This window comes from Oreochromis niloticus, linkage group LG5, assembly GCF_001858045.2.
Source record: "Oreochromis niloticus isolate F11D_XX linkage group LG5, O_niloticus_UMD_NMBU, whole genome shotgun sequence".
NCBI classification, from domain to species: Eukaryota; Metazoa; Chordata; class Actinopteri; order Cichliformes; family Cichlidae; genus Oreochromis; species Oreochromis niloticus.
This window is the reverse complement of record NC_031970.2, coordinates 19,274,464-19,301,769: the sequence shown is the minus strand read 5'-3', so window position 1 is coordinate 19,301,769 and position 27,306 is coordinate 19,274,464. Positions and strand designations below refer to the sequence as shown.

The 27,306-nt window shown below is 38.6% G+C and overlaps 1 protein-coding gene and 1 long non-coding RNA gene across 3 annotated transcripts in view; one reads left to right on the top strand and one right to left on the bottom strand.

The window, feature by feature from the left end:
• The window catches only part of LOC109202267 (uncharacterized), a 712,495-nt gene that overhangs the window by 440,258 nt on the left and 244,931 nt on the right, over nucleotides 1-27,306 (bottom strand). The gene's annotated exons all lie outside the window — the stretch shown is intronic.
• slc6a11b (solute carrier family 6 member 11b) lies at nucleotides 1,082-26,818 on the top strand. Of its 2 annotated transcripts, none has more exons than XM_003454573.5 (15): nucleotides 1,082-1,372; nucleotides 1,890-2,114; nucleotides 2,696-2,830; nucleotides 3,054-3,194; nucleotides 3,364-3,445; nucleotides 5,649-5,781; nucleotides 9,330-9,464; nucleotides 15,169-15,272; nucleotides 16,408-16,532; nucleotides 17,812-17,924; nucleotides 18,743-18,880; nucleotides 22,472-22,574; nucleotides 23,248-23,348; nucleotides 23,747-23,917; nucleotides 24,467-26,818. In XM_003454573.5, the coding sequence occupies exons 2-15, from the start codon at nucleotides 1,904-1,906 to the stop codon at nucleotides 24,608-24,610; spliced, it is 1,836 nt and encodes a 611-aa protein (XP_003454621.1). In that variant the 5' UTR covers nucleotides 1,082-1,372; nucleotides 1,890-1,903; the 3' UTR covers nucleotides 24,611-26,818. The 2 variants fall into 2 exon arrangements, with proteins under 2 accessions (XP_003454621.1, XP_005459086.1); XM_005459029.4 differs by having other exon boundaries at nucleotides 1,887-2,114.

The window sequence follows — 27,306 nt, the reverse complement described above, 5'->3', positions numbered from 1 at the left end:
AAACCAGGCAATCGACTTGTGTATGAACAAACCCTATAAACTCTCTTTTTAAGCACATAAGGAGATAATTGTTTTGCAAGCAGCATGGGTTATTAGAGACTTTATGACAGGCTGGTCATTCATCATTAGCTGCTGACAACAATCCAGTGTTTCTCACTAAAGAAATCCACCCGCGTTGTGTTATCAGGTGCAGAGTGACTTCTAGGAGAGACAAAGGTGTGAGTTGGTATGCTAAAAGCAAAGCCTCAACTGCACTGACATAGAAGACCAGACTGTTGACATCAATTCATACATCAGACAGGGTCACTGCCTCACTGAAGATTAGGACTTGACTTCCCACAACTGTTGAACCAACAAAAACCTTAAGTAAAAGAACTGTTTAACCTGTTGTTACACACACACACACACACAAAATTTTATTAAAAATTTGTGATAGAGGGCAATAATAATTATGTATTATGTGACAATCAAAAATATATGACCAAGATAGAGTGGCAATCAAACTTTCTTTAATTAAAAAAAACCTTTAACTACATTTTAATTATTTAAAGGTGTGTAGCTGCTCTCTGAATGTGACTGGCAATGTATGTATGTCTTATTGCTTAATTATTAAAGGGTATTATCAACTAACTGTTATTAACCGTTCCCTTAAAACCAAGTTTAAATAGAAACTTTCTGTCGTGCAGTGGCTCACAACCCAGAATATTAAAAGTCTGCTGATATTTGGCAGAACGCGAACACTTGTTAATCTCGTAGCTAAGAATTTTTTCACTTATTCATGAAGGTAGACCACCAGTCATCCACACAGTTGCTAATTAACAAACAAGGTCGTCCCAGATCCATTTATGGATTAACATGCGTGTGTTCTCTGTTTGTTAAAGTAGTCACACGACAAATAGTATTGGAAGTGCGGTTATTTTTCAACTATAAACCGCATCCCTAAACTTACATCTCCCCAACTTTTTTCTCGTGCTTGTCCAGTCTCCCCTTATGGCCACCCTGCTCCCTGTGCCGTGGTAACGCTGATGTGAGAGCTAGACTGGTTACCAAATGGCTTTTATCCAAGTCGAGGCGCTTGAGAGTAGACCGCTCGGAGAGTGGGAGCGCAGTCGCAGGTTACCCATCGCCTGGTGCAAGATCAGCCGTTGCTCTGCCACGTCTGGGATCTTCCTTTATATAGACGCGAGACTTAACAAAACCACATCACTCAACGCGGACCCAGATTTGTTTTTCTTTTTCCTCTTTTGCCCCCTCTCGCCTCTTTTCACCCCCCTGATCAGGCTTAACCATCCTGCGCTTTGTAAAGGCAATTGTTAGTGCGCATCATCGCGGGAGCCAAAAAGGAGGTTAGACATTGTTCCATAGGAGACTGGTAAGTAGAGCCACTCTGACTTTTATTTTCAGAAAGTTTCATATTTGAGCCAGAATGTTTTAACTACCACGTTTGTTGTCTTCTTGCTCGACATTTATTTTTTTTTAACTTACTGTGCTGCTAACTATCCAGTAACTTCATTTTGAGTCATTGTGACGTTTACATGCGTTAGTTTTCCTTTGCTGAAGAGGACGATAGCTTTAACACTCAGCATTTTTTTATGTTTATTTATTGGTTTATTCTAGATTTGCAGGTGGTCAAAGTGCCTTTGAGCCGCAATCATTAACTGGACAGCTTTCACTTGATTTGAACCTTCGCGTATTATTTAAGTCTGCGCTGGGAGATGGGCGTGGTTTTGCACAAACTGGACACTCATTCAGATGTCCCATTAAAGATGGAGGAAAAAAGCGAGCTGAATTCATTTAAAGTCCCGTTTATGTTGTCACCTTTCTTTTCTTGTCTTTTCGGGGTTTTTTTTTTCATTTCTTTCTGCTTGTGTTTTTTTCTGTCTCAGCAGGCTGCTGGAGCGTCATGACAGCTGAGAAGAGCGGGCCTGTTATAAACGGAAAACCAGAGGATGGCAGAGACCCGGAAGGGTCAAGCTCCAGCCTAGACAGTGGGGGATACAATGAGAGGGGCCACTGGAACAACAAGATTGAATTCGTCCTGTCTGTGGCTGGAGAAATCATTGGGTTGGGCAACGTCTGGAGGTTTCCTTACCTCTGCTACAAGAATGGAGGAGGCAAGAAAGTTTCTTTTATTTAGAGGTAGTGGGATGGAAATAAAGTTGCTCTTTAAAAATATGATATAAAATTTTATATATTGAAAAATAGAGATAAAAACAGTTGCCTTGCACGAAGGCAGACTAAAGGAAAAAAGATTGAGACTATGTTTTAATTTTTTCAAGTTACATAACCAATTCCTGCATAAAAGACCTACAAGTTATTTTTTAATTCTATTTATTTTGTTGCATTATAGGAAAAGTTAGAACTTTCACTTTATGAAAATTAAACAGGCAAGTAGTTTGAGTGATTTATTATATCATCTATTATGCAGAATATTGTCAATAACAGGCAGGTTACCTCATTAGGCACCATTAGACTGCACAGTATGGCTTTGCCTCATGATCTGAAAATGTCATCCTGCAGTGTGAGTGTGGCACGGTAATGAGTGCTTTCATGTGAATTTGTTTGTTTTGCCCTTTACTTTTTTCATAGATGCATTTGATGCAGGAATTTTGATCTGTTTTTCTACCAGACGTGTTACTCTCTTGTATAGATCACATATATTGATGTATTGTGCATGTTTTTATTTGTCTACAAGGTGCATTCTTTGTTCCATATGTCATCTTCTTCATCTGCTGTGGTATCCCCGTGTTTTTCTTGGAGACTGCTTTGGGTCAGTTTACCAGTGAGGGAGGCATCACCTGCTGGAGGAAAGTCTGCCCACTGTTTGAGGGTGAGAAAACACACTTGATATGTTTCTTTTAGCATGCTCTTGATTTTAACAACTGATGAGAAAGCCGATGGAAGACACATTAGTTTGGCTGATAAATGTTACCTGTTTTATGAGTGCCTTATAACCACGGGAGCAGTGAAGGTTGCAGTCATTTAAAAATCTTGCTATTACCTGCATTTTTTCCATTTTCCTTCTTTTTATCAGCCTCACTTTTCCTTTTCAGGCATTGGCTACGCAACACAGGTGATTGAAGCTCATCTAAACATATACTACATAGTGATCCTCGCCTGGGCCATTTTCTACCTCTTCAACTGCTTCACCACTGAGCTGCCGTGGGCTGGCTGTGGGCACTACTGGAATACAGGTAGGAGGAAATAACAGTGGAGCAAATTCTTAGAAAAAACATATACGCCTGTGCAGCTGTGTGGAGGAAAAAAAAACAGAAATTACCTTCTAGGTTTGATGTGCAAAGCCAACTCTACACATACACCTGCATGGTGGTTTCAACATGATAACCTATTGTGTATTTACAGAATACTGTGTTGACTATTATGGAGAAAATGCCACCAACATCACAAACCCTAATGCATCTTCTCCAGTCATTGAGTTCTGGGAGTGAGTACACTTCTATTTCTGTATTTTCACATCTGCTTGCAAGTGCAAAACCTCATTATTTTAACTGAATCACCATTTGCCTTCTAACACCATCCTTTGACAGTTCAGGCAGTCTTCAACGCAGCGCTCTTCCCCTCCATTCTTAATGTTGCCATATGCTTCAAACGCTGAGCCACTGACAGCTCCAGACTCTTTTGCTGCCCCCACTAACCTTACGCCCGAAAATTAGTCAGCCCTTTTCATATTTGTGTGTCAGCAGGCCCTGGTTGGCCAGCTGTCTCCCAGCTAGAGCCATGTGTGTGGCAACAGATCAGGCCTTGTCAGTGTGTAATGCTGACCACACTTCCTGTCTCACTGCCAGTAGCTGTGTTTACACTGCTGGGTCAAATCAAACGGGCAAACTACTTAAGAATATTTTTAAAACTGCATATTTTAACCAAAACTGTTAAATTTAGATTGTGGTTAGGTTCAAATTGAGAGAAACGACCAACTCAACTGTCATAAAAAATGTCGGCTCTGAGCCAGGAACATAAACCGAACACAGGAGTAAGACATGGCCAAATAGCCAACCACCATGTTGTTGGCAAAAATAGAATCTGACCAGGCTTTGTTCAGCGTATGCCAAGATGGACTGCTTTGTACTGTATGTACAGAATAAACAAACCTCAGGCCTCTAAAAACTGTATTTTATTTTCTGCAAAAAAATGTTCTGATAAAAAAATGCTATTATTGATCCCTATAGTTTAAAATGCAAAGCTGAAATTACAGAAGAAGAGTTTGAAAGGACTCCTAAACTAACACGTTTTTAGCACTTCATAATAATTTTGAATAGAAAAAAATGCATAGCTGTACAGTATTATTTAAGGATACCTGGCGTGCTTAGCTTTGGTTTGAACCATACTGAACCTTTCAAAACTACTAGATATTGTTATTTAACCTTCAAAAATAAGAGTATCACACTAACAAAAGCACGTTAGCATGAATCACCCTTGACCGATTTAGACAATTTCAACACATCTGACACCCCACACAGCTTTATTTACACACATTAGTGTCCACATCTTGCCCTTTTGGGTGACCAGGGAGGGACAGTGGGGCTGTGTTGGACCTAGCCTGTGGCCGGCCACCAAGAACATGTCACCATGATCAATGGCTGGTCAGAGCCCCAGGGTTGAACTCGGTGGCAAAGATTTGGCAGCACCATGTAGTTCTGTGGCTTCGGCTCCCGCTTCTCATCCTTTATCAATGCTGTTGCCTGGCTGTGTTTTAACAAACAGGAAACACACTGTTGATCCCCCACCACTGATGTCATTACTGCTGATAACATGCTCTGCATCTTGCACCCACACCGTTTAGCATATCGCAAGTTTTAACATAAACATTATAAGGGCCATGCAATATGTACTGCTAACACTGGTCTATGAGAAAATGGTGATGCTTGTATAGAATTTACACCTGTGGTGTCAAACTGAGTACCCACAATGTTTAGGCAGTTGAGGGCAGACTAGCAGCAAGGCTAGCATTATACTGACAGTTAAGTCAGTATAATGCTAGCCTTGCTTTAAAATTTCTTCATGAAAACTTCTTCTTCAGGGTTGCTGGTGCATACAGTGTTAGGCCAACACAGTGCCGCCCACTTTGCTGATATGATGCATTTCCTCCAATGCTCACAGCCTTTATACTGGTTTGTTATGTAAGTTTTCCAGCAGATCCATCAGAGGGGCATCTGTACATAGAAGGCCTATAATATTCAAAAAGAGAGGACAGCAGTTTATAAAGCAGTATTTCCCGTGTTGTCCTAACATTTTCCAGAGTCCACTGTAAATATGTATTTAATTTTTTTTTCTTAGCAGAAATGTAGATTAAGTAGAGAAAAATCCACCGCATTGTTGCAACTATTCAAAATTTACCTAAGCAATCTGAAACTAAGCATGGCAGTGAAGGCTTGCTACATGTAGTTGAGTTTGGAGATGCATTAGCTGAAATTTGGCAAAGCAACAGCTGAAATCACTGCTGTTTTTGCTCGCTTAGTTTTAGAGGCAGCATCGGTCTCAGCGAGGTTGCAGAGGCATTGTGTGTATTTTTTTCTCCGATGCTGCTTCGTCTTCCCTGCAAAGTTTTTAGACTCCCGCTTGTATCACCCAAGAATTTGAACTCAATCAAACTCCAAGTCTTCAACCGTGTGTTTTCTTGGTCAAATCAGACGCAGAGTACTCAAGATATCAGATGGTATCGAGCACATGGGAGGGATGCGCTGGGAGCTGGCCATGTGTCTGGCTCTGGCCTGGTTCATCTGCTACTTCTGCATCTGGAAGGGACCCAAGTCAACTGGCAAGGTGAGAACAAGTGATACATATTTAGTGTTCTATGTGTGCCTTAATGTGTTGGTGTGTGAATGTTTGTATTTGATAGAGTGTCTCATTATTTTAAACTGTAAATGTGAAGGCTTTATAGTAATACTGTGTGTAGTAATGTGTTTGGATGCTACTCTGCTTTTATGTTACCTCTAGTGTTTGTAAGTTGGGGCAGTTTTAATTTTAAACAGCCCCACTGAAGCAGCCACAAGATAAAACACTTTCCCTTCTGGTCCTAAGAGAAAGCTCTCCCACAGGAAGCCAAATGAATTCTCTCCATTAAATGTGAGACAAAGAGGTGTCTACTCCACCTACTTCTACCTTTCCTCCAATCACACTTTCCTTGAGTTTTCTCTGGCAGCCATGGGGAGGACAGTAAGGACTTGGCTATGGGTGCTCAGCAGCCCTTGAAAACCTTCTCATAGATTCAGTGAGCCAGAATGAGTAGAGAGATAAAGTGAGAAATAGAGAGGGAAGAAAGACAGTCAAGAGAAAAGAGGAGAGGTGTGTGAGGAAAAATTAATGGGTTCACATTCTACATGACTGGGGAAAAAACAACTAGGGGGACGATGCCTATATCTCCATGAAGTGTCTTTTGTTTGGCTGTGAAGTAAGAGGGGAGAATGCTTCTTCATGGCTGGGCTTTAGCAGCCGGTCCAAGATTGATTCCTGCATTCACTGGAGGAAAGGAGAGCGTTCATGAGGAGCATGCAGAGTATATCCTCAGCCTCCGCCTCCGCTGCCTCTCTCTCCCTTCTGCTATGCAAAATTAACCACAGCTCACTCGTCGCAAGAGAGGGGCGCTTTCTTTTCCACAGACCATTCAGTTCCGACTCTGCTAAGCTGTTTGCTTTTGTTGGCCCTGTTTGCCGGCCATTCTCACATTTAAGCCCTCCCGTTAGATTTACGGCAAGGCAGGGGCAAGTTTGACCAGTAAATTTGTGGTGGCTTAAATGTTTACCCGTGGTGAGCGGGAAGGAGCATGCGGAGCATCAAAAGTTCATGGAGAGATTGAATATTGTCCTTTTCATCTCCAGAGAGATGGAGAGAAAGAGGGAGAGAAGGTTCAGGATGTGTAATCGTTTTATTTTACAAATTAAAGGAGTGATCCGCTGGGAAGGAGGCACATTTTCCCACACTTTCCTTGTGGGCCACGCTAGGATTAGCAGAGCTTAAAGTGGTCAGCCTCATTAAGCTTCATGGATGCTGCTGATGTTCGAACAGACACTTGGTTAGGATTTCGTGTATTTAAGCTTTGATTCTGGTTTCAGTTTCACAGTGACTGAGTCACAGTTGCATTCGGCCACACAGAAATGAAATGAACTTCTTTGAAGTTTGATTAAGGAGTTTGCTGTATCAGAACCACACATGCACACACATGTTGGTTTTTAGGCTGGTATCTGTGAATTCTACATTTTGCCTCTGTAGTATGTGCGCACCCACTTCTGTGCTGTGAATAAAGTTGCGAGCGTGTGTCCATTTGTGCACGTACTCATGCACTTCTGCGCGTGCGTCCAAGAGAAGCACATTTTCCCACACTGCCAGCATCACTCCTGTGGGCTTCTCCTGTTTAAGAGATGGGGCCAGAGGAGCCTTCTTTTCTTTTCACTCTCCTGGCCTGCCTCTCTTCTGTCCTGTTCTCTCCTCAATTGGACTTTGACTGAGTGCCAAAAAGCCAGGGGATGTATGTTGCCCGCCTCTGCCTTCCAAGAGGCCAATGTCTTTGTTCAGTGAGTTTCTAAGAGTCTTGAGATGTCTAGCACAGTTCTGCAAAACCTGAATAGTTCAATAATATAAGAGTGTAGGTTTGAGCATTAGCAGAAGCTAGCTAGCTACTGTATGCAAGATGCTACCACATGAATGTATTGTTGCACAATATGAAACTGCAGTTTCTTGTAGAACCCCCCCCCCCCCCCCCCCCCCAAAAAAAACTCTTTAGATAAGCTGTGAAGCTTTAATGAGAGAATTATTTTATATAAAAAAAAGAACTGACCTGAAAGTTAGCACTCTTCAGGTGCTCACGTGCATACTACTTACAGTGTTGGGAAGGTTACTTTTAAAATGTATTCCACTACAGATTACAGAATACATGCCCCAAAATGTAGTTTGTAACGTATTCTGTTAAGTTACTCAATGTGAGTAACGTATTCTGAATACTTTGAATTACTTAATATATTGCCATGCTTTTCCCAACTACATGAATATACTATTGCTGTGTGATTTATTACTATTACTGAAAGCTACTCGCCACCGAGCTAATATTGTTAGCTGAGGTTAGTTCATAGACTGCTTTCAGAACTGCACATGATTATTTGCAGCTAGCAGGTTGTTAATGCTATCCATCAAGTCTAACAGTCTGCAGTCTATGAGCTAACCTCAGCTAACGCCAGCTAACAATATTAGCTCAGTGGCGAGTAGCCTTTAGTAATAGTAATAAATCACAGCAATAGTACATCGAAGATACTGAAGTGGCACATAACCCAGGTAGCTACCAGACTGAAACAAGGTGGTTGCAGTAGGCTAACGTTAGTTTTTTAAAAAGAAATTACTTCCAGATGTTTCTATAGGTTGGTGTCTTTTGACACTGAGAGCAGCTTGGTCGCTGGCAAACAGAGTTTGCATTGCACAGTCAGATTTCGCCCATCCCTTTCTTCTTTAAATGTGAAGTGGTGTCGGAAAGAAAGAAAACAAAACGTGCATTTTATACAAAATACTATATTATAGAAACATAGCAGCATGATGGTTCACTGGTTGTTCTGTTAAACGTGTACTTGTGGCCACAGATTGTCATTGACCTCACACTGAATGCGCTATTATGTAATTAATCAGCGGCCTAATATTTTCCACACAAGTCCTTTGTGTTTAAGACAGATTGTCCTATATTGTGTTGTCTTCACCTTGATATACAACCATGAATCCTTCAAAGGGAGAGATGGGAAATTTGCAGGTTAAATACAGTCGCCAAATCTGGAGAGGGTGTTTGGCATATAACTTGAGGAAAGTGGGACGTGTTAGTGTGTATGACGCAGTGTGTGAACCAGTTCTCTGGCTTCACTCCATGTATGTTCATTGAGCCTTATGAGATTTTACGGCTTTTTAGAGTGAAATTTGTGAGCATTAAAAATTGGTTGTAGCGCTCACATTGCAGCACATTGTTGCTTTATGTTTGTGTGCACCAAAAAATAAATTGCTCTTTTATCCCAAAGATTATTTTCCTCCCTTACTTTGCCACAATTTCAGTTTTTCCTGTCTAGATATTGTTGTTTAGATTGCTGCCATGTCCTCTCACCTTTAGGTCTGAGCAGTGATATGTCATTGTTGCATAGAATACTGTCTCCCAATCTCAGTTTCTGATGCACTTCTAAAAAAATGAGTCGTTGAGTAGTAGCCATGTTTGTCACAGGCCAGCATTATTCAGAATGTCATTTGCAGACTTTTTGTTTTAACTGTCGTATGACGTTATGTAATAATCAAATTCACTATGTTTGGACAGTAACACTGTACTCATATGCCTATGTTTATACCCACAGGTTGTGTATGTGACAGCTACCTTTCCTTATTTCATGCTGTTGATCCTGCTGATCAGGGGAGTGACGCTGCCCGGAGCGTTCGATGGTATCAAGTTCTACCTCTACCCAGACATTTCACGACTCTCTGACCCTCAGGTAGGCTGTCTTTCACTAGCAACTCTGCAAAAATCTAAATATGGAAAGCAGAAGCTGTTGTTGTTTTTAACAACTGTGCCATCTAGAGGTGTTACTGCTTAAGTTTTATACTGGTTCTTTTGTAATCTTTGCTTGCTTTTCTGGATCCAATCCAGTGACAGAGTGACATCATTATATCACTGTCCCAAGTTTATGCTATACTTGTGTCCTTGGCAAGGCAGTATGACATTCAGATCAATGGAATCAGTCTGATTGCACTGAGTCGTTTTAGTCAGGTTAGTTATATCAGCCTGAGGACACTAAATTAAAGAGGGCTAAGCAGACTAAGGATATGAAGTGTTTTTACTGCAAACATGAGGAGTGTTTGCAGTTTGTTTTACACTTATTACTAGTTGTTCTCAATATTACCTCAAAAACTCTGTTTACTCTGCACAAAACAACTGCAGCAAAAACTGTTAAGATTAAATATTGCAAAAATATGCATTTAAATCTAGTGGTTTAGTGACAGTGGCATAATTTGGACTGACACTTCCTCTGGTGACGGGTTAACTGAAGGTCAGGTCAGAAAACCTGATCGAAAGACTTGGCTACGGTCAAAAGATCAGTATTTGGTGCTAATAGAGGGAGTTGCTTTAACATACAATGAATTCACAGAGATACAGAGACAAACACACAAACAAGCACACATAAATGGAGACTCCTTGACCTTGTCTGGAAAAGGCAGACGGTTCAAGTCGCTTGGCAACAGAGGGCTAGAAAATGTCACTGGATGGTGGTCATGACAACACAAATTGAGATAGAGTTTCCTAGATAGATAGATAGATAGATAGATAGATAGATAGATAGTAAGTAAGTACACGGCTTCAGTGCGATTGTGATATTTAAACATAACGTCTTCATGCTTATAGGTAAACAGAGCTATTCCAACTTCCAAATTTGGAAACACATTACAGCATTTCAGGAAACAAAATGTGTCAATATGATGTTTTCCTCCTTGTCAGACTCCCGTCCTGACAAAACACCTTTTTTACACTCTTCATGTCTTGAATGTGATAACAAAGAAAATTTGTTTCTTGGTAATTAAACTAAAGATTCACTCAATCTGTAACTATACACCAACAAATCAGCCTGTTTCACACAACATGTTGGCGAGAAAAGGTGTTAAGAACGTACAGTATAATGCCATGATGATGGACTGGATGATGTAATGTAGTGTATAAACCCTATTTTTATTAATTAACAAGTTGTTTTTCCGTATAAATATTATCTTGGGTGTACCGATGTATCCCGTGATCAATTAAGCTCACTATATAGTACTAAAAGCAAACTATCTGATTTGATTCTTTTATTTATTATCTCCAACTGCTGTACAGTAAGGTACAGTAAGATAGTTATATTTGTAAACTGATTAAAATAAGAGAAAGGGAACAGTGAAACAGATAAATTGTGATAGATTAAGGGGATGAGGACAGATAAATAAAGACACATGCAGCAGCACAGGGAGAGCAAGAAGAGTAATAAAGAAAGCTGTTGGTTTTTGCCAGAGGACATTACTTCTGACACCAATGTTAAACTGGCTTCCTCGGGAACAATGAGGGCTCTGTTCTGTTCAACAAGCTTTGTGAAGTGTGTGTGGCTGGGTGTTGCCCTCTCTTTTTACAACCCTGAACTTTGTTGTGCCTTCCACATTTCTCTTCTTTCCTTTCTCTTACTGATTGTCTCCCCCAGTCGTCACCCTCCACTCTGCACTGTGCTTCACCCCTCCTTTTTGCACTTTTGGGACAGTACAGCTGTTGCCCTATTTTTTCCTAGCTCCTCTCACAGGACTTAGGGCGAGGTTGCAAGTAGAGATTTTTGACAGGATCTACTAGGTCTAGCTAGTGAACAGTCACCAAACTTGTTGACTCAATGATGACCTTCAGTAGCAAAAACAAAATGATGACGTAAAAGTAAAAAACCTTTAGCCAAAATATGATAGATAATTTTCACATTGCACATCCTTGGTTCCTGAGCTATCCAAGAGATGAATGGTTGTTATAAACAGGTAAAGAATACACTAAGACTGCTATTCACTAGTCAGACATATTTCATTTTCACAAAATTCTAAGCAGTCTTGTGAAAAACTAACTACACTCAATGATTCAGTAGCTTGCAACAGTGTTGCTTCAATTCAGTTTGTGGCCATTTGTTTATGTACAGGTTCTCGCTTAAGGTCCAACCACAGCACTGCAGTCAAGCTGAAGTCTGGGCTTTGGCTGAGCTACCTTGATTCTTTACTTTAAAAGCTGCTCTGAGGTAGATTTTGCTGGAATGCTTAGGATCATTTTCCTGCTGCTGTTGAACAGCTGACCACATATTTGAATGTAGAATACTTTTGTATAGAGAGGAACACATGAATTCATAGTCGACTTAATGAATAATGACCTAAGCTGTGTTGCCATGATCTTTTTAAAGAGAAAACGCTTTCTCCTGGCGAACCTTCCAAATAAGTCAAACCTATTTTAATTTTTTTTTTGTAATTGCACTGTCATGACCTTTTACCACACTAATTAATTCCTCCAGAGTCTCAGATTTAGATTTTACAGTTTCTCTGAGCACTGCACGGTTTGATCTCAGGGTGTCCACTCCTGGGAAAATTGTGGCTTTGTGTTAATAGGACTGACCAAATTTTTGCTTTTATAATGGTGGGTACACTTCCTGATGATCAGTTAATCAAGTGGAATTGACTAGGAGCACCTGGCTGCTACACACACTCTTAATTGCTGTGGAAGTAAGCAGGGTGTACTTTGTTTGGACTCCAAAGTCCACAGGTTTTTGTTTTGTTTTACTATATATCAGCTTTGGAGAAACATTTTTTAATCATTTAATAGTTCGAATTAGTTCATATTTAAAGGTAAAAAGGTTATTGCATAACAGCAGCAATATGCATGTCGGTAAAATAAAGGACTAAAATAAGTGATAACTAATAACTACTAATAATTCATTGTTATAGGTCTGTATTCTTTATGCAGTTGTGATAGATTGTGATAATACTCTGGAACGAAATTCCATTTAATAATGCCTGGCTCAGATGTATAGGGGCACATAAAATCTAATTTCATTTCTTAATGCCTCAGTTCAAATCTATAGATCATTCATAAGCAGAGGGAGATGTAAAGCACACCAAGAGTGGTACATTTACATTACAAGAGCACTATCTAACAGCCAATGTCATCCAGCTTTCACACAGTAGACAAGTTTCCTGGAGCCACAGTCTCAACATAACCAAACACGAGCCGGCCAAATTAGGCACAACATCAACAAGTGATTCTCTCTGAGCCTGGGCTTTCAAGGTTTCCCTGCACTGTGCGGCCATCAGCCGAGGTTGAACTAAAGGGAACATTAATGAACATTAGGAGAGAAAGGCCTGTTCTTCCACAGGAACAGTCCTGTGTTTGTGAGGTCACAGAAGTTACCGTGGTTACTCCCAGGAGGGAGCGAAGACCTTGCGTTTGTTAATTGTTTCTCAGTGGGGAAATGAGATTAGTGGCTGAATGGTGATGTGAGAGAGTTTTCAAAGAGCCATGCTGCATTAAGTTTGAATTCGCCAGCACCCCATGCTATCCTTGGGTTTCTGGGGTCCTGTGTTCCACTACAAACTAGTTTCATAATGCACATATTAAAGCTTTCTCACTGATGAATTGTACATATGTAAATATCCCCTTTAGTCAATGACCAAATACTATTTTGGATGTATTTCCCATCAAATATATACTAACATTGTCAAACTTGATCGTTTTGCATTAAAATTGCCCCCAGAAAGTTGCCTTTCAGCCCAAAGATGGAAAGACTTAAACTTATTAAAATAATTGAGAGTAGGGAAACTTTCTTTCTTCACAGAATACAAAGTCACTAATAGAGTAAGCTCTCCACATTGGAATTTACTCAGATATTTACTTGATTAAAGACCAAAACTCCCTCCTACCTAAATGACAACAAACGTCGGTGACTAAAAAAAGTGAGATTACTGTTTTACCTTTATCATTACAGTAAGTTTGGGAAACTAAAACTATAGTTAAGAGAAATACTGGCTACTTTGCAAGAAACATACTTTGGGTACAGTATGCATAGTTTCAATGACTTTCTGAGGTACGAAATGATCAGGCTCTCAGTTTCTACTAAGCTTGCCAGGTAACATAAATAAGCCTTTGTATTAGTGCTTATAAAAACAACAGAGTTGGACAAAGTGGAGGTTTAAGTAAGTGTGGGTTCATCCAGAATCAAGTAAGAGTAGCTGTCAACTTTGAACTAAGTGATCATTTCAGTCTGTGCACAAAAAAACTGTCAATGATGTTTTCATCCTATTTTCATCCTATCATGCTGATATTTGATAAATAAGAACTTTTGCCCAAGGCACATTAAAGGGCAAGCCAAAATTTCAAAGTTCATTTGCATTCATATATACACAGAATAGGCTCTGTGTATATATACAAGTCCCAAAGTATTCTTTTAAACATATTGACAACCATTGTTGATAGCCCATTTGTTACATCCAGATGTAGCATGACAGCTTGTTTTTTTAAGAGTCTGACCTCTTCACTAGGACATACCTCAACTGAACAAATGGCCTTGCATCCTCTGGTTCACATCCAAAATTGTTTGAGGTATGAAGTTCTGTTTCTTCCAAGGACCCTTTTGTCCATGTGTCATTAGCCAATTTCTCACACAACATGTACAGATACAGACAAAAAGACACATGATTGCCCCATTGCACAGCATTGTGCCACAGCACATTATTTGGAAATGAATCATCTAGGCATTTCGTTAAAAGTCACAACATTGTCCTCTATGAGATTTTTTTAGGCTGGTTATTGCTTCAGATGCTGGAGGAAATCTAAGCAGATCACAAAGGTTAACTGAGTTCACTCTTTTGGGACGTCTGCAAAATTGTCCTGATTATTTTGTGTTAGATAGTTGCTGACATGTTACAGACTAACCATCTCACCACCATACAACTGGCACTTACCATGGCTCTTATGTGGCTGGCACTTATGTGGCTCTAATGCCACATGAGTGGTCTGGTGGATTTTTTTTAGCCACTTTGTCTTTTTTAGGTTTTTAATTCTGTCAAGATCTGTTTCATTTAGAGAGATGAAATAATATTCATTGCTTAATTTAAGATTATATTACCCTCCCTACCTTAAATCCCTCCAAACTGTATAAAGTAGTGAACTTAATTTAAATATTGAGCCTCTGAAAAAAGTTTAGAGCTACTTTTAGGATTTTAATTCATAATTCATGCTGCTTCCCTGTCTGTCTGAAGGGAAAGACTTATAATAATTTCATTACAAAGGATTAAAAAAAGGTGGATGAAGGGTAACAAAAGAGATGCAAAGTTTCATTAGAGAAGATAAATGACCCCTGGGTATATCATGGTGATCTCATTTAAATGGGAAAGCATACACAATTCAATTTAATTTGGTGGTTTAATTAATTTTACAAATCACAAAGACTGGAAAGGATCACAAAGGATGATGATGATGATGATGATGATGATAATGTTGGATTTGTGGATATTTAGTGGCGAATGGGCGTCCTTAGAAAAGCAGAGTTTATTGACTTGGATAATTTTTGTCAACACCTTAGAAACACTTTATGTTGGTTTGTTCTTTGATCTTGTCTGTTTCTACACATACTGCATATTTATGACAGTTTTGGTACTTAGGTATGGGTGGATGCAGGAACACAAATTTTCTTCTCCTATGCCATCTGTTTGGGCTGTCTTACTGCGCTGGGAAGTTATAATGCCTACAACAATAACTGCTACAGGTAAGAATGTAAATTCCAGTTGATGGATGTCTGTCTATAAATAAAACTAACAGTAGAAAATAATTAGCCACCATGATGCAGTAGGATTATAAACACATTACAAATGAAGAAGGATGTGAGACACAGGGATAAAGTGGACAATATCCCTTTGGCCTTTTGTACTGTTTACTTTCCAGACACAGCCATCTTCAAACTTCCAACTGCACACGTGTTAAGTTACATCGCTTTGTCTTAACTGTACTCTGTACAAACTGGTCTGAAAATCAGTGGCAGCTCTATTACATTACCAAACTCTGTTCAAAGACACTCAGAAATGCCAGAGTGCTTAATTTCCTTTGAGATATTTCCTAGTACAGCTGAAGCCAACAGGTCAGTGTGGCAGATAAATGCCACCTCTCTTTTCTTTATATTTTGCTTCTGTGGAGCCAGACTTTCTTGTCATTTTTTAAATGGTTTTGAGCCATAATTTTGCAGTCTTTCTGAGGGTCTGGTAGTTGGTTTCTTTTGACATTGGCTGTTTTTTCAGTCATGCCCGTCAGAAATAGGAGATAATCCAGCAGAGACCTGACACAGAACTGATGGCATGAATGCAGCAAACTAGCTCAGATTTGAATAAATTATGCAATACCATCTGGAAAATGCAGCGCAGTAAAAGCATACATAGATAGAAAAACATACATCACCAGTCATGGATCGGCCTCCCCTGAGCCCAGACCTCAGCATTACTAAAGGCAGCCAACACCCAAACACAGGCTATTAATGAAATTACAAGAAGGCTTGACTAACAGAGTTATCTGTGTTGAAGAGTAAAGGTTGTCATCCCAAATATTGGGTATCAGTTTCATGCAGTCTTCAGCTATTCTACACTTTTCCAGCAAGTCTCTTGATTTCATATTGGAGATTCTGACAGAAAAAACACATCTTGATTTTCCAACATGGTTAATATATAAGAAGAAAGCCCCATGGGTAAATGGCAAATGTTAAGAATTTATGTATTAGTAAATAATGTATCATTTTAGTATGTCTTTATTACGCAACGTGTTTCTGTTCTGTCTGTGCTGCTTCTAGTGTCAGCTGCAATAACAACTCTTCCAATAAGTGTGATCTCCAACTCTCTTTCTGTCTTGGTACTCAGGGATTGCATCATGCTGTGTTGTCTGAACAGCGGCACCAGCTTTGTGGCAGGTTTTGCCATCTTCTCTGTGCTGGGCTTTATGGCCTACGAACAAAATGTTCCCATCGAAGCTGTTGCAGAATCTGGTGAGAGAACAACACACAATATAATGACGTTTCTGAAAAGTACCAACTTTCAAAACCGTAATGAAATCATGTGCTCGATCTTAGCAGCTACTGCAGATTAAAAAAAAAACAAAAACCTGAGCATTTGTGCTCTCATCCATCATATTGTGCTAAAATGAATAAACACTCGCAGTTATATAACCGCACACTCTTTACCTAGGCTCTTAGACCACCGCATTATGATTTATTCAAGTCAGTATGAAATATTTAGTGAAAGAGACAGAGCGAGAAATTTAAAATGTTTGTTAGAGCACAGTAAGGACAGAGCTTAATGCTTCAGATAATGTATTTCTCTGGGACAGTCACCAAATGTGGGTGCTAAATAAAGCAATAGCATGCCAGCTCTTCTGTTCAAGCAGTTAGTGGATCAGATAATCTCAAGATTAGTCACCTGCAAACTTTGTGTTGTAGATTGAATTTAAAATAGATAATGTGACATTTTACACAAAGCGCTTCAAATAATCCATTGGGAGAAAATATGAAACACATTTTTAAAATTTCATTTATTTATTTATGCATATTCAAAAATTTCATTTGCTAAAGCATTTAGATTCTCAGTTCTGTTGCCTTTAAACTTTGGCAGCGTTTGGCACTGGTGGGTTCTCCTCATCTGATTGGAAAGGAAGTCTCTGTGAACTTGTGAACTGCCATCTGAGACCTCTTGAGGCCACTTAAGGAAAGTCTGATGCTTGTCCTAAATTCACTTTAATTTTGACTAGACTGTCTGGCATCCTGAAATGTTCTCTGCAGAAGGCTTCTGACGGCTGAGTTTAAGTCACTTCCTTGAACCCAAACAAGACTTGGCCAGTTCCAAACTTATATGTGGTTTGCTGAGTGATCTCTGTGACCTCTATAATATTTTCCCAATGACAAAAAAATACTGGCTGAGGATAAGAAAAAGACCAAAGCTTTAAATAACCACTACAAGCAAGATCACCTTTCTACAATGGCTGCTCTGCTTCAGCTAGATGCAAGACCGAAATCAAAGCAGTGTCTGATTTCTAACAACAATAACAACAGGAATCAACCCAGTTCACATAATGCATGCTACCATTAGGTCTCATTTTTGAGGATTTTTGGGAACTATATAATTTTGCAGAATCCTAAAAAGTGAAGTTTAATTTATACTTTGTAGACCAAGCAGTCTTTGTTTTGCTGTTATAATTTTGTACTTGTTCTATCAGATACACTGTCAGCAGTCTTGTAATTGTGAAATCTGTATTCTTATATTTTCATTCAGGTCCTGGTCTTGCATTCATTGCATATCCCAAAGCTGTTACTATGATGCCTCTGTCTCCACTCTGGGCTTGTCTGTTCTTTATGATGCTAATCTTCCTTGGTCTGGACAGTCAGGTGAGTACTGCTGTTGTGAATATATCCTGGGAATGCTGACTCTCAAGCTTGTGACAAAGGTGAAGGTTTGCTGAGACTTACGGCTTGGCAGACAACACATGAAGCTTATTTCCTCTAGTGTGATGGCCTGATAGTCTAGACATTGTAAGAGGGTGAACAACCCTGCTAATCCTGTGAGAATGCCAATATGTGGTCATACAACACTGTATCTAATGAGTACAAGCTGCTTGTACTCATTAGACATAGTGCAGTTTACAGTGAAAATCGAGAAAATGAGGGAACGCGTTCAATTCAACAGTCACAATTTGTATCCTTGCCACATACAATTAGAGATCTATGTGCTTCTACAAATTTTTAATATTTGTGAAGAAATCATATATGCATGACATGGATTACATGCTCTATTGATTTCAGTTTTATATTGTTGTTTACATTTTTTGTTTTAAAGTTTTTGATTACATTTGGGTCACAGAAGGTTTCTGGCAGGAAACATGTATTTCCAAAGTTGAATACCCGAAGGTCAAATGTTAGCACTTGCACAATATGTCAATGAAACGTTGGCAAATCTGAATTGTGAGCAAAAACGAGATCTGGCGATTTTTTTCCTCTCTGTGCAACTTTTTGGTTCCAGTGTTACTTCCAGGTATAAACATTTCTGGTTTACCACCACAGATGCACATACTGAGAGGCACATCCTGCTCAAAGATTTTACAGTTGATGTTGATGTAGAATATAATGATGATAATAATGACCTTATGGTCTTTTTTTCATCAAAAGTGTCTATCCTGTAAATTTCAGTTTTATTTTCTGTATCTAAGTTTGTATGTGTGGAGAGCTTGGTGACAGCTGTGGTGGACATGTACCCAGAGACCTTCCGGAGAGGCTATCGCAGAGAGCTACTGATCCTAGGCATGTCTATAGTTTCGTTTTTCATAGGACTCATCATGTGTATGGAGGTAAGATAGCTATAGCTTGTCAGTTATGTTAAATGCCTGTATAATATTTACCCTGACCTACCCATCCATCCATCCATCCCTTACATGAAATCCAATCAGATACACTGTAGATAATAGAAATCTTTTCCTGTTATTTTAATTGCTTTTTAATTGTGGCCTGATCTCTTTTATTAATAACCCTTACACACTATTAGATAACCATTACAAACCTATACATATGGACATTTGACAGCAGTAATTTACTGCTGTTACGGGTCACGTTTGACCTGGATCTACTGAGATCAATTTCAGAGCCACCAGTGTAAGTCAAGTCAAAGAAAATGCTGAGGGACTCTTGAGACTGGGAAAATGTACATGCTATGTCTATGTATTTTTCATGGGACGGTCGTGTTAGAGCTCAAGGGAGACCCTAATTCAGTCGTGAGAACTATCTGTGTTCCCACCACATTTGTGCAGATTGTGCAGAGACGGATTACTGCTATTGTTTGAAGGATCATGGAGGGAACCACCAAAGAGTGTAATAGTAAAACCGCTCAAGGACTGATTATATATGGTGCACATTAGGAAAATAGGTCATATAGAGGTCAGGGGATGCTTTGAGAGATGGTGCCTTGACATAGACATGAGATCTGATACAGATACAGTGATATGGTGGCAGGGTGGTTAGCACAGGTTCAAATACTGGCTGGGGCCTTTCTATAAGGAGTTTGGATCTCTGACCCGCTCAAGAGTACCTGGAAGAGGTTTTCTACACCTGTTTTGCCATTTCAGTGAATATGGGAAACTTGCAAGTGCAACATGTGCACATACATGCAAAGTTTCCTACCACTGCTTTAAATGGTCAGACTCGTTTGCATTAAGCAAGTTTCGTGCTCTATGTGTTAATAAATGTTGAAATAATGCTGATAATTATACATGGTAATAATGCGGATAATTTTTATGATAGAGAAGTGAAGACAGTGTTGAATGTTTGTAATGGTTATGCAAGGTTTTATAATGATTCCCAACAGTTAGAATTAACCCGTCACCTTCCCTTTCAATTAAATGTATTTAGACAATTCTGGCTGTTATGTTTTCATGTCTACTATGAAGGTATGGAAAAATGAACGTTGTGTCCTGTGATAGGTTCTTAAATTACAGCCCTTTTGTACTTTTTAGACCTGAAGATCTGTTTCTTTAAACTATCAAAAACCTCTTTCAGCCACTAAAAGCATTTCATATTTCTGTCTGCACTGAACTCCATCCATCTCCACTATGAATGTACTGTACCATTCTTTAGTGTTCCATAATGGAGATGGCACAGGGGATGAAACGTGCTAAAATATGGAAGTATAGTACTTTCTCTCTCAGTCTTTTGTCTTAGAGCTTTCAGTTGATTGACCTGTTTTTACTGCCTATTCCTTCCTATTACCACTATGTATAAGTTTGTATCACTTTTTAATCAACTTCCACCTATAATGGGACTCAAAAAGCTTTATTCAAAAGCTGACAAAAAAGTATGTTGAATAAAATGTCTCATAGAGTAGGACTAAACAAAGTTTAAATGCTCTTCTGGGAGTGTGGTGCAATACTAAGATATTTTGAGACGATTCTTAGCTTAGCTTTACTAGCACAGAAAAGCTGTGATGTAACCTTCTGTAAGATTCATGTGAGATTTTATTTATGACGCTTTTAGTGGAAGAGCTGATAACTTGTCTTGAGTGCAGGGGAAGATAAAATGCAAGACTACCTTTCGAGATGAAATGTGAAGATGTGAGAGAAATACAAACTAAGATAGAGCTGCGAGGCAGGATGAAAAGAAAAAGATTCAGGGATGTAGTGAAGAATTGTTGGTGTGACAGAGCAGGATGCTGGGTATAGGGTGAGATGGAGGCAGATGATACCCTGTTGTAACCAATACATGGAAGAAAAACAAACACAGTTTGGTCCATAACTATTTGGGCAAAACACAAGTTTTGTAGTTTGCCTCAGTATACCAAAGCAGTGGATTTAAGACCAAACAGTCAACAGTCAACAGATTGAGGTTAAAAAAGTATTGTAATAATTGTTTAGCAATTACGGTCATGTTTTTTACTTAAGCCTACTCCAGAGGCTTCAGATCTTCAAATGTAATTGAACAATTGACTGCCAATCAGTTTCATTGCCAGGTGATGTCCGGTCTCTTATAATTCCATCCAAAAATTAAGGAGTTAAAAGTTGTGGAGTTGAACCTGTATTTGGTAGCCGATCACTGGAATGCTTAATATGGGTTTAAAAGACATTTCCATGATTCCTTTAACCACAATTAAATTGTACCCAGTGACTGTACCAGAGTGATAGGAAGAGAACATTATGAAGAAGGAGCGAAACAGCTCATGATCAGAAAAATATCACATGATCTGTCAAACATGGCGGAGGCAGTGTTACAATAGAAGCATATTTGGCTTTTAGTGACAGTCAAATAATAATGGCAGTTGCTGATGTGACTAGAAGCATTTCAAAGTACAAATGGATAATGACACAAAGCATACTGCAAAAGCAACTCAAGAGTTTTTTAAGGCAGAGATAAACATGGGTAAATATATAAAAATATAAAATGTTCAAGGTAAAAGTCTAGACCTCAATCACATCTAAACTGATTGATTTAAATCCGCTGTGCTAGTGTACAGAGGCATAATTACAAAGACATAACATAGTTATAACACATAGTTATGTTGTTCAGAAACATAACTATCAAGGTTATGTTTTTGTTTTTATAGACCAAAAACTAGACCTATCAGTGGCAAAAAATATAAAAGATTTTGTTAACTAAAATAAATAACATAAAACCATGAAGGAAATATTAATTTTGTAGTTTTAGTGTTTTAGTTTTAGTTTTAAATAACGGTCGGTGGTTTATTACCTTTTCTGCTCTTCTTAAATCTTGCCCCTTGAATAATACTCCTTTATATTGTAATGTAAAAAAAACCAAACAAACCTAAAACTAACAAAAAACAATGAAACTAATTTGAATTTAACAGCAATTAAACAATTTAATTAATTAATGCCAAATTGAAACTAACAAACAGATTTTGGCAACTGAAATTAAACCGAACACAACTATGGTGACCAATGAAGCCCAGTGGCCATCTTTACACATTTTTAGCACAAATTCACAAACAACTGACTCAGTGCAATTTTGGCCTTCAGAGCATGAACTGGAGACTCCATGCAGTCATCCCTGAAACACTACACTACAATGCACCAACTATAAATGCAACCTTCAGGCAGACTCAAACCAGATTTGAAAAAAGCATTATAGCTGGTGTCCATCAGTGGCTCTTTTAAAATATTCCCCATGATGGGCTGCTACTTTTTTTTAGGGTAAGATAAAATATAAAATATTTATTGTTCTGTAGAATTATTTAATTTTGTGACAAATCCTGATTTTTACAAGGGTAGAGAAAATACTAGCGTGGGATGGGACAATTTTTTTTGCTACTGAGGCCTTGCCATTAACTGTCTTTAACCATATTCATGCACTCATCATTAACCTCTATACTTGATTTTGTTCAACTGAGTCTGACATGTAGGGCCTTTGACAGGAAACTGACACTTGTCTTGTCTTGTCAGGGAGGGATGTATGTCTTCCAGCTGTTTGATGCGTATGCTGCCAGCGGGATGTGTCTGCTGTTCGTAGCCATATTTGAGTCCATATGCATCGGCTGGGTGTATGGTAAGATAAGAGTTTTGACCTATAAACCTTGAAATATCAAAGCAGTGTTTTCAGTTTTTCACTTCACTTCCCCCTCTTGTCGATTGAGATTACAGTCATTTGTCTTTTGTCAGCTGGGCAACTGCCACAGATTGCAGCACTGCAAAAACCATCATGTTTTTAACACTCTGCAATAATATTTCTTCTCTGCCCTCTGCTGGAGATTGGTCTCAAACACATGCAGCATTCCCTTAATTTTGCACCAATCATTTTACTGATGCATAATAATAAAAGTAACCCTAAAGCAGTGGCTTTCTGTGCTTTTCTAATTAAAACATAAGGTTGTTTTCTGTCTACTTGACTCAAATATCATGCATACATGTATATTTTATAAAATTCATAAGCAATATACATGTTTCCCCCCCTGTGTTTAGATGTCAATACAATTATTTTACTGTAAGTCTAATTTAAGCTGACAAATTGACAACAACTTACAAATACAGATCTATTATAAGCACATTAAATCAGATATGAAGCAAAACAAATTGATCTCGGCTTTCTTGATAGATAGAAAGTTTCAGACTAGATTTCGTCCACCTTGTTAAGAGAGTCATAAACTGTCTTTAAAGATTAACCACATCATTATTTTTATGAATCACACAGAAACTGTCACTGAATCATACTTTTTTTTCAGGTAGTGACAGATTCTACCTTAATATTGAAGACATGATTGGGTACAAACCCTTCTTCTTCATCAAATGGTGCTGGATGATCCTGACCCCGGGCATCTGTGCTGTGAGTGCAATGGCATAAATTCAAGAGCCGTAGTAGCACAAACAACGTATCATGTTAAAAAGAATTATAAATTTAAAAAAAATTAAAAAGAAAATTCTGAAGATACATATGGATCGATCTGGAGTTTTATGCTGAATCAACATGGATCATCATGATATTTTTATCACATGTGCAAATAATGAGTTCGTATTGTGTAGCTGCCATGCTGTGTCACCCAGAAATGTTGATCACAATATTGAAGTTTTTCATATTCTTAAACTCATAACTTTGACTAATACATTTGCACAGCAATGCACAAAGATTTCACTACTGCAACTTTAATTTATTTATTAAAGCCGTTTCTTTTTGTCATATTCTAAATTGATACATTTGCAAACTGAATTTTGTTTTTGCCACAGGGAATTTTCTTGTTTTTCTTGATTAAATACAAACCACTGAAGTACAACAATGTTTACGTCTACCCTGACTGGGGCTATGGTATTGGCTGGTTCATGGCCATGTCCTCGATGGTCTGCATCCCTCTGGGTATTATCTGGATGATTTGGAAGACTCCTGGCACCTTCTCTGAGGTAAAACATACATATGGTACGCATGCAAATGGAAATACTGAAATCAAATTTACCAGCCTCATATAGAGCTAATCTTGCAGCAGAGAGATATGAAAGTCATAAGATACAGTATATATAATACCCTTTTTATTATTATAGAAATCAAACAAATATGTGTATCAAGGATAAGAGAGCTATACACAGGTCAGAGCATATATGATGATCCTGTTCTAAAGTTTATCCTTCTTCAACAAGTTATGATTCTTTGCTTAAGGTCTCATGGAGGCAAAATAAAGAGAGACAAACATAAGACAGTTAGGTTGTTTCCTATTAGAATAGTGAAACCTCACCAAACCGAAGGATCATCTCCCAAAATCTCGTACAAATAGCTTACAAATATTACACTTATTTAAATATATAAAATGATTTTGAATGCAGTACATGCACAGTTTTAAACTTACAGTATTGCATTTAGGGCCAAGTGGTGCTGATGCTGTGTTACTGTTTCACCTCCCAGAGATTGAAATATATTCTCTTATCTTTCCTCTTTCTGTCTTTGGCTCTGTGCAGAGAATAAAGAAGCTAACCACCCCCAGCCCAGACCTGAAAATGAGAGGGAAACTTGCTGCCACGAGTCCTTACGCTGCCAACGATGCAAAAGTTAAGGCTGATGGGAAAATATCCACCATCTCAGAGAAGGAAACACATTTTTAACTGACCGCTTGACTGACCAACCAAGCTGCCTGTTGTCTATATAAAATGTCCAGCAAACAAAAACAGCATTATCAGCCACTACTCAAAACAGGAAATGAAACAAATGACTCAGAGTGTTATTTTTGTTTTGTAAAAAAAAATCTGAGAAAAAAGGAAAAGCTATCATGTCATTATGTAGTCTGTTTTGCACAAACTTTAAATAACACGTTTGATGTTCTTAATTAACATTGTGATGAAAGCAGCTTTTTTTTTAACCAATAATATTTTAAAATCAGTTTAATGACATTATATGGATACAACCTGTCCTGGTACCTTGTCAATAATGATCACGCTAGTGTCTGTGCCTTTAGAACGATACCAGTGTGTTGTGTTGTACAAGGCTTTCACTGTACATTTATTGGCAAAGTGCTGTGCCACCCTATTAGGTACTAGGTACCCAAATGTGACTTTTTAAGATGTAGCAGTTTGGGGACCATATTAAGTAGTTTTGCTTGTTAAGAAAGATCATTGCAGTGGTGTCTATTACTGAGGCTATAGGGGGGCATCAGTTACCCTTCCTTGTAAAACTACACATCAAGAGTTTTGCCACAGAAATCTCACATGTTATCAGAGACAGCTGGGACTTTGAGGCCTGCGGACCATTTCTGATCATCGAGCTGTTCTTATTTACTTGAATTTATTGTTGTTGCAAAAAAAGACTAGCAAAAACTCTGCTTATTGGAATAATGTAAAGGAATTATTAGGTTATTGATTATCGTGTTAGCACATATCAAGTCATTTGGGGTTTTGCAGATTTCTGTGGTAAAACTAAATATCCCTGATTAGATGCAAAATCAATAAGCCAATAAAAATATGCCTGGGTTTAAACATTAAAAACACCATTGGTTATAGTTTCATTTTCTAGCGTGAGCTACAGATCTGCACGAGGCCACAAATAGATGTGTGTTTGTGTGACTCGCAGGCTGAGTCTAAAAACACACCTCTCTCTCTCTCCTCTAGCCGCCCTCCTATAAGTCACGGATATCTGTCATTTCACAGTAATTATACTGAGCCTAACACAGAGTGACAGATAGATGTGCTTCCAACCCTGCATTTTTATTTCCCGCTCTGCCTGTAGAGGCCCATCAGATGAGCATTTCAAACCTCATCTGTCTTCTATTCTGATTCTTTTTATTCTTCCCTCTTGTCAGTTTTCTTGTGTTTTGTTGCTTTCACCTCTTCTGACTCTCATTTTCTGCTTGTCCACATTTTTTCTTTTTACTTCTTTAGCTCTTCATCGCATAAAGTTCTTGAAACTGTGATGCTTTTTATGTCATCTCACTTTCATGCTTTGGCAATGCTCTTCCTATCGCTTTATTTTTTGGAAACACTTCTTCTGACACAAACCTCATTAAGAAATATACAGCTTTTTAATTTTGCTGTCTGAGCCACTGCAGGTGTGAAAGCACAATCTGACCCCTGTCATCGATGCAAATGCGTTCGGGGTCAATGAGCTGGTCTCATTATTCAGACCAATTTCTGTCCAGTACAAGCTCATCCTGTCAGCACTCGAACGACTACAAGTAATCTTTCTACCCTTCCTTACTTTGTCCAACTCTTTCACTTCCCTTCTTTTCTTTCCTGTGTCCTTGTTTCCTGATGAAAATGCAATCAGAGGAGAGCATCTGAGGGAATGAAAAATTCTCTTATAGTTTTTTCAGGAGGAGGCAAAGAAAGCAGGGGAAGAAATAAGAATTTGATGAGCTGAGGAAGTGTGAGACAGAGTACGTTACGAGGGAAATTGGGGAAGTGTGTAGCGACTGAAGCTCCTCCTGTCTAAGCTGTGAAGTCCTTTTAAAGATGTGATTGGTCCCTCCGGTGTGGTTGCGTTCTAAAATGTTCACCTCCTCACTGATATTGTGCAAATTAATAGTTATGTGCATCAGAAAAGATAGCCTGCTGTTTAACACTGATCACTTTAATTGTATATTTTTACATCTATTTCTAAAAAAAATTGTGGTCTATTTCCTGAGATGAAAGAATTGATGTAATATTAAAGAATATGTCCTTTGTTTTGACTTTTGATATGTTCAAAAGGTCTTGTTATAGAAATATAATGAAAGGTGTTTTACTGTTCTGTACTGTTCTACAAACATTTTGGTATTCACAGGACACACAAACTGTCTGCTTACTCATTTTTAAGAATAAATATTGTGACGGAAAGCGAAACACAGAGTTTGGTCTTGTTTTAATATCATCTCACAATACAAAGAACTTCCTTCTGACTTTTTCTTAAAGTCATTCAAATGGATTTCACTGCCTCTATCTGTGATGAGTAGTTTATAGATGAAATGATAGGATCTGATAAGATGACATTTTCCTAAATCCAAAAAAGTGACAGGATCGCTGCATGCCCCTCACTCTCCAGTAGCTTTGTTCCACTTGGTACTGTGATTACTTCTGTGTCATTTCATAAAATCCCCAGTATAGCTTCGTCTTACTGAGATCTAATCACATAATTTCCTTCCCTTTTAACAAGAAAAAACTCAGAACCTGGCTCAAAGTGAGTCGTTTTCTGACTCGACCAGTGTTTGAAGAGAGGGAAGATGAGTATTGCGGATGAACCCAGCAGAGACCATCTTCTGATGGGATCACACCAGCCACAATTCCAGTGTGGTATCAAAACACACACATTTGTGGAAAACAATTGTGAATTC

Bases quoted from the DNA above. Each gene is read 5' to 3' on its own strand.
- slc6a11b (XM_003454573.5), top strand. From the start codon at position 1,904: ATGACAGCTGAGAAGAGCGGGCCTGTTATAAACGGAAAACCAGAGGAT. The intron at 3,195-3,363 runs GTAGGAGGAAAT...GTGTATTTACAG, and splicing joins TGGGCACTACTGGAATACAG to AATACTGTGTTGACTATTAT. The intron at 3,446-5,648 runs GTGAGTACACTT...TGGTCAAATCAG, and splicing joins CCAGTCATTGAGTTCTGGGA to ACGCAGAGTACTCAAGATAT.